The 13,639-nt window shown below is 37.3% G+C and overlaps 1 protein-coding gene across 1 annotated transcript in view; it reads left to right on the forward strand.

Moving 5' to 3' along the window:
• The window catches only part of p2rx5 (purinergic receptor P2X, ligand-gated ion channel, 5), a 30,318-nt gene extending 19,675 nt beyond the window's left edge, over nucleotides 1-10,643 (forward strand). Inside the window, exons 7-12 of the mRNA XM_022665780.2 lie at nucleotides 1,161-1,302; nucleotides 4,570-4,709; nucleotides 6,114-6,207; nucleotides 6,298-6,363; nucleotides 8,836-8,921; nucleotides 9,020-10,643. Of these exons, the coding sequence (XP_022521501.2) occupies nucleotides 1,161-1,302; nucleotides 4,570-4,709; nucleotides 6,114-6,207; nucleotides 6,298-6,363; nucleotides 8,836-8,921; nucleotides 9,020-9,347 (856 nt within the window). The 3' untranslated portion in view covers nucleotides 9,348-10,643. The remainder of the gene's footprint in view (nucleotides 1-1,160; nucleotides 1,303-4,569; nucleotides 4,710-6,113; nucleotides 6,208-6,297; nucleotides 6,364-8,835; nucleotides 8,922-9,019) is intronic.
• The last annotated feature ends 2,996 nt before the right edge of the window (nucleotides 10,644-13,639 follow it).

Consider the following 13,639-nt stretch of genomic DNA (forward strand, 5'->3'; position numbering starts at 1 on the left):
GGCATGGTGCCAATAAAATCATGTTTGTTTATCTGCTGTTCTGTTGGCAATACTTTGCAACAGTAGGGACTAGACACACTGTGTGCATGCTTTTGCACATCTCTATCAGCAATGGGTGCAATTGAAAGTAGCCAAATGCATGCATTAGAATAGATGGCCAAAAATCCAACATACTTTCTCTATATTTCCATAAAATGTATTTTTAAGCCATGCTTTAAATTATACATTGTGTTGATAGAAAATATATTTAGTGGCATTAAATACTGGTTAAAGTGCACCTTAGTTTATGTTTTTCTGGTAGCATTAAGGTGTACACAATATGTGCACCAATATGCAAAGTAGTACATTTACAACATACTTAAAGTGTATTAAAATAAAGTTTAAAAAAACATCTACTTACACAACTTAATGCTTTTATGTTGTGTTTAAATATAGCTTAATCACAACTGAAATATACTTAAATAAATAAATAAATAAAGTTTAAAAACACATCTACTTACACAACTTAATGCTTTTATGGTGTGTTTAAATATAGCTTAATCACAACTGAAATATACTTAAATTGCCATAAGTTGTTCCAAAATAGTACATTTAGTATGTATTTAAGTAAAGTTAAAAAAAGTATGTACTTTTCCATGTTAAGTATAATTTTAAAAAATATACTTAATACACTTTTACAAGAGTCGCCATTGCATAATCTCTGTGCCTTTATGGCAAGCAGTATTAATAGGCAGTGAAGGTAATACAGCCATAAAAGCATTAGTAAGGTGGAAATCAATGTTATAAATGTGATACTGATTGTGTGTCTTCCTCCATCACCAGGTCCAATGTTCTCTCCACCACCAACAGCTTTTATGGTGTGTTTAAATATAGCTTAATCACAACTGAAATATACTTAAATTGCCATAAGTTGTTCCAAAATAGTACATTTAGTATGTATTTAAGTAAAGTTAAAAAAAGTATGTACTTTTCCATGTTAAGTATAATTTTAAAAAATATACTTAATACACTTTTACAAGAGTCGCCATTGCATAATCTCTGTGCCTTTATGGCAAGCAGTATTAATAGGCAGTGAAGGTAATACAGCCATAAAAGCATTAGTAAGGTGGAAATCAATGTTATAAATGTGATACTGATTGTGTGTCTTCCTCCATCACCAGGTCCAATGTTCTCTCCACCACCAACAAGTCGTATCTGAAGACATGCAACTACGACAGGGAGCACCACCCCTACTGCCCCATCTTCCGTGTTGGAGACATTGTACAGTGGACTGGTCACAACTTCCAAGAAATGGCAGTTAAGGCAAGTGTTCCTACTGAGGTCATAATCTGTTTTAAAATTAAATTGAGATAATGTTTAATGTTTGAATATTTGCTATTGTTATTGGCCACAACTTTGTAATTAATCCAAAAATGAAGAAAGCATACTTATATGTGGTTGTTTGTTGTGCTGGGTTGTGCATCCATGTTTTTATTCAGTGGGGAAGTTATTGTGTTTGTTTGGGGGACCTTTATTGACTGGTTTTCCTCCAAAATGGCAGGAGGTGACATCACAGCATTTCCTCTTTTGTATAATTTAAGGCTGTGCAAGCTGGTTGGCTAGGTTTAGTTTAAGAACTGTATGAGTCTATTTGAATGATTACAGTGTGATTTATTTTTGTCAAGCAACTTATTAATGTAAATATATTTGATAGTGGAAAATAGTGGAAATATTATTTTTTTTTCCTTTTTTCCTTTAATAAACACAACCCTGTTGACTTCTACAGGCCCTATTTTGGTGATTTATATGCGAGCCAATTCTCACCAATTAATCTTGAGTGTGGTTTGGGCGTAATTTACAGTAAACCAATCAGTGTGTCATTTTCTATAAGAGCCAGGTGTGCTCTGACTTCACAGCAGAGGAAACTGACCTGCTCTTTCACACTGCCACTGTTGATGTCTGACTAGGTTTTCAGTCAGTGGCGCATCTGTGTTTTCCATTGCCAAGATAGCAATATTCCAGAAATTTACCTGAACACACCTCACATCCACCACACCCACCGACATAGATATATTCATAAATACTGTTGCTATTTAAACAAAGCAGGTGCAAGTTGTGAAATAGACAGTGTTGGTCACATTACTTTGAAAAAGTAATTAGTTATCGTTACTAGTTACTTCTCCAAAAAAGTAACTGAGTTACTAACTGAGTTACTCCACTATAAAAGTAATTAGTTACCAGTAAAAGTAACTATTGCATTACTTTTGTGTTACTCGCCCCTGTAACCTCCTCCTAACTCGCCATCTCTCGCTATGCGCTGTAAACACCCATCCACCTATTTTCTCTGATTGGCTGAAGAAATAATCTTACTATGCCTTAGCCAATCATTACTTAGGTGGTTATCTCATCCTCCCCTCCCTTGTGAGTCAGAGTTATTCGTTATATTACTCGTTACTGAAAAAAGTAACAGCGTTAATAACGCCGTTTATTTCGATGCCGTTATTCCCATCACTGGAAATAGACTCTTGGCAGGGTGTAAGATAGGGTCGTTAATGTCTTGTATGTGGTTGTGCCACAGCTTGAAGCTGAAGAGCCCATGAAAATAGATATAAAGCATCCCAGCAGTAGATTTCTCACCAGTGCAGAGGATGGGCGAGGCTTTGCTGGAGGATACTGGGCTCGATTAGTGTAGAATTGATTTCATTAGAAGTTCCTACTGCTCATTCATTACTTGGCACATGTTATGTCCACAGAGGAACGCTTAAGCAGCGTGCAGGCCATTATACTCGGTTTACATTAGGTATGCTAATGGTACTCGCATGAAATGACCTTGCTCTTTAACGGTGTATAGGGGAGAAGAAATAGAGGAACAAATAAAAAGAAATGAAAAAATAAACACAATCAAAGAAATAGTGGAATTGAGAAGAAAGCGTCAGATTGTAATGCTATGCGGAAAGAGGATAAAAGTTACCAGGAACAATAAATTATTAAACATTTAGACCAGAGGTGAGGCCCTTCTAACCCTTCAGAGAAGGGGTGACAATAGGTGCATGTAGTCATCACATAATATTTAATCAGGAAATATATATTATAGTTATTGTAAGTATAAGCATATATTTCATAAGTTAACTAGATTATTAAATAAAATTAAATAAAAAACAGCAACTAATTCAAAGCATTAGTCTGCGTTTTTCAATTGATATATGCCGCATATCTGACTGACAGCTGTACTAACAAATCAGAGCTTTTTAAAATGGCTTAACCATTTTAAACCTTTTTAAGGATGTCCTTCAATGTGAAACTAATTCACAATAATAGGCCGCCTGGTGAGTATTTGTGTGTACTTAATGTTTTGGCTGCCCTGACGTACTGTAGGCATACAAATGACTAATCTTTGTTGAACAGCTGTCCTGGTAAAAAAATTAATCATTGATTGTCTATTGTATACTTTTGTTATTTCTAGCTGTGTTTGTGGGCTGTTAATGTGTATTAAGTTTATTAACTTAAGTCCATACAGAGAATATGTAGTTATTGTAATATTCGTCTATGTGTAGGGCGGTGGGGGTGGGTGTTGCAGAAGGGGTACCCACTATATTAACTGCACGCCCCTGATTTAGACTGATATGGAAACTCTCGGTCACATTTATTAAGCTACACATACAGAAGTAGTGTGTAACACATTTGTGTAACATGCCAGGTGTCTCACCATGGAGTTGTAGAGGTTCCTAATGGAGTCCTGTGACAATTGATCCATCTCATGCAGCTCAGATATTCTCATTCAGTTCTTGCTGATTTTGCGGTAGGCATTGTTTGGAATGTTGATAGTGTCCAATAGCATCCCACACAATTTCCTTAAAGGTATAGGTAGTATCTGACCATAGTCTTTAAGGCAAGTCTTTAGACAGCAGCAGTATGTGGACGGACATTGTTGGGTTGAAATGGACCTCATTAATTTAACGTTGGCCTGTCAAAGTGCCTATTAATAAACAATAATAAATGAGAGGGAGTGCTATAATTATACGTTACAGTGGAACGATTTTACCACAGTTCCATTATTGCTGTTTATTGAAAGATTAAGGACGAGAAAATATGATCTGTTTAGTTATAAAAACTCTGCAACTTAAAATAACTCCATTGCTGCTCTGTTTGTAGCTGTGCTGTTTGGCTTGTAAGCGCTGCATCATTGCTCGGTTACCTGTATGTGGTGGAGTAATACATGGAGAGCTTCGGTTACAGTGCATTACCGGCTGATAACGGCCCTCACAGAACGCCTCTCAGCCAATCACATTGGTCGTTACTAACTGTGGTATAGTAAAGAACAAAGGTCATATGCCATCGTACAAAATTGCACCCCACGCTATGACACCAGGCCTTCTGGACAAATGCTGGACTCCTTACTAAAGATGAGTCAACCCATGACAGGCTGGAAGGACTGCCCACCAAGTTTCGCTCCTGTCAGTTGATTCCTGCTGGGTGCAACTATTGTTTTGATGATGAAGAGTGTAGTAGGGTAATAAAATTAACAGTCAGTCACTCGTAACAACATTCTGCTCTTGATTTATTCTCATCATTTGTCTTTTACATTTCCAGGGTGGATCTATTGGAGTGGAGATTGACTGGACCTGTGACCTGGATAAAGACTCCTCCAAATGCAACCCTCAGTATAGATTCACTCGCCTGGACGCTTCAAAAGGCTCAACAAATTCAGTCACTTCAGGATACAACTTTAGGTAGTATTTTTTTCATACCAGAGCTATTATATTTTTATTTCGAAAACTTATTTGTGATAGAAATCAAATCCAAATAATGTATTTAGTTGCTGTGTACACTGCAGTTGAGGCACGGTGAGTACTTGGTAGTACTGTCCTATGAAGACTTCTTCTCAGTAGTCTGTTGGTTACATATGTGGAACAATTATCAAAACATTATTTTCACAACACTCTATATATACTGTATATATATATATATATATATATATATATATATAGTGGAAAAATAAGAGACCACTTAATGATTATTTGTCTTCATTTTCCTTGAATATAATCAAGAGAAAGATGGATGAACACAAGCCACAAGCCATCAAACCAAGCTGAACTGCTTGAATTGTTGCACCAGGAGTGGCATAAAGTTATCCAAAAGCAGTGTGTAAGACTGGTGGAGGAGAACTGCCAAAATACATGAAAACCGTGATTAAAAACCAGGGTTATTCCACCAAATATTGATTTCTCAACTCTTGAAACTTTATGAATATGAACTTGTTTTCTTTGCATTATTTGAGGTCTGAAAGCTCTGCATCTTTTTTGTTATTTCAGCCATTTCTCATTTTTTCCAAATAAATGCTCTAAATGGCAATATTTTAGATACCAGTCGACAGTGTGGACACACCTTCCAATTCGATGTTTGTTTTTTATTTCTTTATTCTATGTTTTTTATACAAACATTAACATATGGAATTACAGAGTAGACAGTAAAACAGTAAAAATCTCCTGATCTAAACCTGATTAACTGAGATGGTGATTTGAGATGATTTGAGATGAGCTGGAGCTTTACAGCTTGAAGGAAAAGCAGCAACTATTGTTTAATCAGCACCTCCAGGAACTCCTTCGTTCAAGACGCTGAAAAAACTATTCCAGGTGACTCTCCCTCATGAAGACACTGAGATTAAAATACCAAGAGTGTGCAGATCTGTACTCTAAGATACATGAGCTACTTAGAAGAATCTAAAATATAAAACATATTCTGGTTTGTTTAACACTTTTTAATAGGTTAATTCAGCATGTGTTCCTGTATAACTTTAATATAGTCTTCAATATTAAATTTGTAAATGTAACAAAATTAAAAAACAAAGAAACACATTGAATAAGAGGAGGTGTGTCCAACTTTATATGAATATATAATACATAGGTACATCTAAAATCCTGACCTCACTTACGCTTGTGTTGCTGAATGCAATCAAATGCTCAGAGCAATATTCCTGAATTTGGACATTAGAGACAGTTACTCAAACAAAAGCAGGGTAAACTCTTTATAATACCCTTGATTTCATAATAAACAATACGTGAGCTGTTGTCCCAATACCTTTGTCCATATAGTTATCTCTTATATGCAATCTTGTGTTTTTTGTTGTTGTGCAGATTTGCTCGATATTACAGAGATTCAGACGGGCAGACCTATCGCTCTCTGTATAAAGTCTATGGTATTCGGTTTGATATCATGGTTAACGGGGAGGTAAGGCCGGCTTCTGCTCTTATTCAGCTCTGATAATGTTAATATTCTATTTCCAGTCTTTTTCTTATCTATAACCATATTTTTCTTCAGGCTGGGAAGTTTAGTATCATCCCTACAGTGGTGAACATTGGATCTGGACTTGCTTTAATGGGTGCTGTAAGTGCTATATCTTCATTTCTCATCCACTGACTGTTCTGTTATAGTATATTACAGTGGCCTTTTTATATTAGTTTTTCCAATTAAAGTAAGCCAGTTTTGGAATGCCATAATTTAATTTAATTCTTACTAAAGTCACTATTAAGTTGGCCATTTTCAAAATCAATGGTGTCAGAAATTGTATAAGAGATCATTAAAGTGTTAAAATGACTTTAGCTACAGTGTCTGTAATATTTTTGTAAAACATGTATTCTCTCAAACTAGGTGTTTTTACTTTGCTCAAGCCTGGTTTATCAATTACCTGCTGGAAGATGCACATATACAGCTCTGGAAAAAATAAGAGAGCACTTAAAAATGATGAGTTTCTTTGATTTTACCAAATTGAAAACCTCTGGAATATAAATCAAGAGGAAGATGGATGATCACAAACCATCAAACCAAACTGAACTGCTTGAATTTTTGCACCAGGAGTAAAGGCATAAAGTTATCCAAAAGCAGTGTGTAAGACTGGTGGAGGAGAACATGCCAAAATTCATGACAATTCCACCAAATATTGATTTCTGAACTCTTAAAACTTTATAAATATGAACTTGTTCTAATTTGTTCTTGTTCTTGCTCTAAATGACAATATTTTTATTTGCAAACAATGTTGTCTGTAGTTTAAAGAATAAAACAATAATGATCATTTTACTCAAACATTTACCCATAAATAGCAAAATCAAAGAAACTGATTCAGAAACTGATGTGGTCTCCGAATTGTTGTTTATTGGAAAATATAATTATAATTTATAAAAATATATAATAAAAAGGTAATAATTACTAATAGAATCTGTGATGTTGATGTGTTAAGTGCTAAAGTAAATTGTGTAGTAATATAATTCACACTAGAAAATTAATTTGGCCAATTACATATAAATTAAACAATGTTTGGAATCTTAAGTAGTAAGAAACGATAATACATAATCAAACTATGTAAAATATATTATATTATGAATATTTTTTGCACTGAAATTCTCAGTAAAAGCTTTAGTCACAAGAGGGCGCTATTGTATTAGTATTTGCTATGAGTAGAAGTGCTGTAAACATCGCCACCTGCTGTTTACCCCTGATTCACACTGCTTTTTACTAAGTATTTTGGTAAATGGCAAAAGTGTCTTTAATATTTATACTGCTTTTATGTAGCTTCAGAGTTCATCATCACTACACACCTCCAAACTTCATGTAGCTTCAGAGTTCATCATCACTACACTCCTCCAAACTTCATGTACCTTCAGAGTTCATCACTACACACCTCCAAACTTCATGTACCTTCAGAGTTCATCACTACACACCTCCAAACTTCATGTAGCTTCAGAGTTCATCATCACTACACACCTCCAAACTTCATGTACCTTCAGAGTTCATCACTACACACCTCCAAACTTCATGTAGCTTCAGAGTTCATCATCACTACACACCTCCAAACTTCATGTAGCTTCAGAGTTCATCATCACTACACACCTCCAAACTTCATGTAGCTTCAGAGTTCATCACTACACACCTCCAAACTTCATGTAGCTTCATAGTTCATCATCACTACACACCTCCAAACGTCATGTGGCTTCAGAGTTCATCACTACACACCTCCAAACTTCATGTAGCTTCAGAGTTCATCATCACTACACACCTCCAAACTTCATGTAGCTTCAGAGTTCATCACTACACACCTCCAAACTTCATGTACCTTCAGAGTTCATCATCACTACACACCTCCAAACTTCATGTACCTTCAGAGTTCATCACTACACACCTCCAAACTTCATGTAGCTTCAGAGTTCATCACTACACACCTCCAAACTTCATGTAGCTTCATAGTTCATCATTACACACCTCCAAACTTCATGAAGCTTCATAGTTCATCATCACTAAACACCTCCAAACTTCATTTACCTTCAGAGTTCATCACTACACACCTCCAAACTTCATGTAGCTTCAGAGTTCATCACTACACACCTCCAAACTTCATGTAGCTTCAGAGTTCATCATCACTACACACCTCCAAACTTCATGTAGCTTCAGAGTTCATCACTACACACCTCCAAACTTCATGTAGCTTCAGAGTTCATCACTGCACACCTCCAAACTTCATGTAACTTCAGAGTTCATCACTACACACCTCCAAACTTCATGTAGCTTCAGAGTTCATCACTACACACCTCCAAACTTCATGTAACTTCAGAGTTCATCACTACACACCTCCAAACTTCACATAGCTTCAGAGTTCATCACTACACACCTCCAAACTTCATGTAGCTTCAGAGTTCATCACTACACACCCCCAAACTTTGTGTAGCTTCAGAGTTCATCATCACTACACACCTCCAAACTTCATGTAGCTTCAGAGTTCATCACTACACACCTCCAACTTCATGCAGCTCCATCTAAGCCTCACATCTCCAACTGCCCCTATTGATGTTTTATGTGTTTCTACAGGGCGTGTTCATCTGTGATATGATCCTGCTCTACATGATGAGCACCAGCTCCTTCTACAGAGAGAGGAAGTACGAGCCTGTTGGGAGGTAAGGCTCACAGAAAGGTAAATACAGGTGTATCTCTGGGGGAGGGTGGTGTTGAGTGAACATCCACAGGTAATTTATGCTAATTTCACCACCTGTAGGAAGGCAGAGAGAAAGGCCAGAGACGCAAGACACAGCAGACACCACCGGCACGCCCACGACGGCCATCACAGGAAAGAGGAGAAGCCCCCGGTGGAGGAGCTGCCCCTCACGCCCATGTCCTCGCCCTCCACCCACAGTCCGGACCACCAGCCTGTGCCCACAGATTCCGCACTGAAACCCCGCAGCCCTTTAAATAAACAGGGGCCGGACGCACCGTCGTCCAAACTCCACCGCAGCCCAGACCGGAGGGCCTTATCCCCAGTGACCTCCTCCACCAAACCACACACCACACAGACATTCGCCAACACCATCAGGACTGTGTTCTAATACAGGACATGAAGATGTGATGCCTGAATTAAAGCTCATGCAGATGTCCTTCCACCTGTCAGTCAGCTTTCAGAGATCTGTGGGAACTCAAAGGGTGTCTTCAGGCCTCCTCTGATTAAAGTTATGCCATCATTAATGCCATTCGTGACCAAATTTAAGACAATATCCCACATTTTTAAAAATAGTACAATAAAGATTCAAGTAATAGTACTTAGTACCAAGTGAAAGTGTGGGTACTGTAACACAAAAAGTAAAATACTCGAATAAAAAAATGGGTACTGTAGCAAAATCTCTAACTCAAGTAAAAGTACTCCAAGTCAGAGTATTGGTACTGTATCGAGAATATATCTTAAGTATTTAAATAAAACAATAAGCACTGTACTGGACATATGGGTACTGTACCAAATTTGACTCAAGTAAAAGTACTTAAGTAAATGAACTGGTACTGTACCAATAGTTTGACCAAAATATTTAAGTAAAAGTACCAAAAATCTGACTTAAGTAAAAGTATTTAAATTGTTACAGTTATGTATTTTCAATAATAATTTTAACTTTCAACTAAGTATTGTTACTTAAGTCAGATTCTTGGTGCAGTACCAGTACTTAAGATGAAAGTATGAGTACTGTATCAAATATGATTTAAGTAAAAGTACTTAATTATTATCATTGGTACTATACCAGATTTGACTTAGAAAAAAAAACTTAAGTAAAAGTCTAGATGCTGCACCAATATATTAACTAATCAAAAGTACTTAAGTGGAATTATGAGTACTGTACCAAATTTGATTTAAGTAAAAAACATTTGGTACAGTACCAAATTTGAGTGAAAGTCTAGATGCTGTACCAATATATGAATTAATTAAAATAACTTAAGTTAAGGTATGGGTACTGCCCCAAATTTGATGTAAGTAAAAATACATCATTAGTAGCACTGGTACTGTACAAAATTTGACCCAAGTAAAAATACTTACAGTCTAGGGCTGTGCCAACATATTAATTAATTAAAAGTATTAAGTGAAAGTATGGGTACTGTACCAAAATCTGAATCAATAAGAAGTACTTAATTACTCAAAGTATTAGTACTGTACTTAATTGTGACTCAATTAAAAGTACAAGCCTAGAAGTATTGGTACTATTCTGAAATTTATCCCAAGTAAAAAATATAGTTACTTACTCAATATATTGAGGGTACTGCAGCAATATTTATCTACAGAAAACTGTGCCGAACCTTGACTCAAGGTGAGTTAAAGTAAAGTAAAACACAAACATAATTATAGATGATTTAAATAAAACAGAATTCACAATATTAAAAAGACGTTTAAAGGACCTGCAGACGTCCTGATCCAAGAGTTTTCTACTACAGTGAGACGTAGTCGTAAGTGGTGGAAATAAGTTATTTTCATAATGTAATGAGGTATTTACTGGAAGCTTTGCCCAACATCCAGCACCTGAAACCCACTGGAACCATCAAATAAGTGTTGTTAAACAACAGAACGATAAAGGACCAGACTTATATATATGTTGTTTTAGACACACATTGATTAAAAGTAGCGGAGAGGGTGGGGCACAAGCTAATGCAGAGTAAAATGCAGGTTACATATACTTTTGGTCATCTCATAGTCCTGTGGAAATGTCCTGTGTGAATTTTATTCTTTTATTTTATTTTCTGACAAATGTTTCTCATGTGCTCCTGTATTATTTTATTCATTTTGTTGGTAGCATAATCATGCTACTCTGAAATATTGCAAAACAACACTTACTGAGACCCAGCCAGGCTAACTTACAGTCTCCGCACTGGGGGATTAGTTTAACACACTGTTACAACTAATGCTGCTTTTCATTTGAACATCAGATGTTGTCATTTCTAATATAATTGTAGGAAATTGTTACTGGAACTTCCCCAACAGAATCCAAGATGGCTGCATCAAACATCAACAGTAGTAAAATCAGTAGAATTATACAGTTTATTGTCACTTCTGTCTATTAGTGTCTCATTAAGAGATACAGCTTCTACCTGTGGACATGTTTACATGGTGTTTGGAGATGCAAAATACTGTACAACTTCACAAACTGGTACCGCTAGCAATGCTAACCTGGGACAGTGCTAACAACATTAAGCTGGGGCATAAAAAAGTGGGACATATTTTAGTTGGATTTGCCATAAAACACCAATAAAGGACTCTGAAAGCAGTTGTAATCTTTAGATAGCTACAGTTAACCCACAAATATTTGGACAGTGACACAATCTTAATAACCTAACAGCAGACATCCCAAGTTGCAAAAGTTGATTTCAGGGAGGTTACCCCCCCCCCTCCCCCCTCCCCCCTCCCCCCGGCCAAAAAACAGAACAAAAAAAACTTGCACACACACACACCAAAGGATAACGAAACTTTACTTTTATTTTAATTAATTTTAAATTTAGAGTACTCAGAGGTGAAATGAGTTTTATATTTTTTCTTTTTGGAAGGGCCTGCCTCTGCTTTCCCTGCCTCCGCCATGATCTGCTTTCTCTCACTCACTGAACAAATCCCGTCCGGGAGGGGGGAAAAACACTGCCCGCCCACACTAAAAGCTGTCTCACAGACTCTATGCAGAGAACAGGCCAATCAGAATCCTCTCTGTTTTCTCTCTCTCCTTCCCACACGCGATTAGAGAAAAAAAGTCTGTGGCCTGTGTGCGCGTTTGTGTGCAGTGCGCTCTTGGGGCACTCGTTCTGAATTCCGGGAGATTATATGTGACTCGCGGGCATCCGGGAGCCACTACCGAAATGCAGGAGACTCCCGCAGCTTCAGGGAGACTTGGTTTGTCTGTAACAGTATAGATGGACAATGGCCCAAAACAGGCAAATAAGTGGAATATTCTGCAGTGGCCAAGTCAGTAAACACATCTGAACCCGATCAAGCAGCATTTCAATTGCTTCAAACTAAACTAAAGGTAGAAAGACCCACAAACCTAGAGTGTGGTGATGTCCAGGGGGTTCCGGACTTCAGGCAGTCATTGCCTACAAAGGATCCTCGACAAAGTATTAAAAATGAACATTTTACTTTCTTTGTCCAATTACTTTTTTTAAAAAATAATTTTATTTCAAATTTTTCCCTTTTTCTCCCCAATTTACACAGCCAATTACCCAACCCACTCTTTAGGACTCCCCCTATCACTAGTAATGCCGCAACACACCAGGAGGGTGAAGACTAACACATGCTTCCTCTGATACATGTGAAGCCAGCCACCGCTTCTTTTCGAGCTGCTGATGCAGCATTGCCAAGCAGCATCACAGCGTGCTTGGAGGAAAGTGCAACGACTCGGTTCTGATACATCAGCTCACAGACGCCCTGTGCTGCAGACATCACCCTAGGAGTGATGTGGGAGAGAGCGCCATCTACCCACCCAGAGGGAGCAGGGCCAATTTTGCACCCTCTAAAGCCGGCAGCTTGATGGTAAAGCTGCATAAGCGGGGGTTCGAACCTGTGACCTCCCACTCATAGTGGCAGAGCTTTAGACCGCTGGACCACTCGGCACCATGGTTGTAATTTCTAATTTCTATTTTTAAGCCTGAAAGTCTACACTTCAGTAGACTCATCTCATTTATTTCATTTTAAATCCAGTGTGGTGGCATACAGAGCTGAAATCATGACGGTTGTGTAACTGTCCAAATATGTTGGAATTGGAAATGTTTGGAAGTTGTGTCCAATATCTAAACATTTATCTGGAACGCTGTCAGCTTGGATGTGACACCTTTTACAGCTCTGACATCCGATTTCTGAGCTAAAGTATACCATTTATTACCCATATTAATTCAGAAATGTTACATTGTTGATTCAGAGACCGTTCTAAAATGTACTAAACATGTCCACGTGCATCTCATTTTATTGTTCTGACATTACCTCAACCGTTTTGTGCTCAAAATAAATGTGCCAGTTTTTCACACTTTTTTCATGAACTATATTTTATTTGGGTTCAGATATACAAGGAAAATAAAATGTTGTAGGACACTCTTTCATTTAAAAAACAAAATGCTGGGGTATTCACATACAGTACCAGTAAAAAGTTTGGACACACTTCTTCTCCTTTGATGAGTTTTCTTTCTTTTATGATAACCAGAATATGTTTTATACTTTAGATTCTTCTAAGTAGCTCATTTATCTTTGAGGACAGATCTGCACATGAGGGAGAGTCACCTGGAATAGTTTTCTCAGCATCTTAAAGGAGTTCCTGTAGGTAGTTACTGCTTTTCCTTCATGCTGTGAAGCTCCAGCTCATTCCAAATCACCATCTTAGTTCATCAGGTTTAG

The sequence above is a fragment of the Astyanax mexicanus genome, chromosome 1 (genome assembly GCF_023375975.1).
Source record: "Astyanax mexicanus isolate ESR-SI-001 chromosome 1, AstMex3_surface, whole genome shotgun sequence".
NCBI classification, from domain to species: domain Eukaryota; kingdom Metazoa; phylum Chordata; class Actinopteri; order Characiformes; family Acestrorhamphidae; genus Astyanax; species Astyanax mexicanus.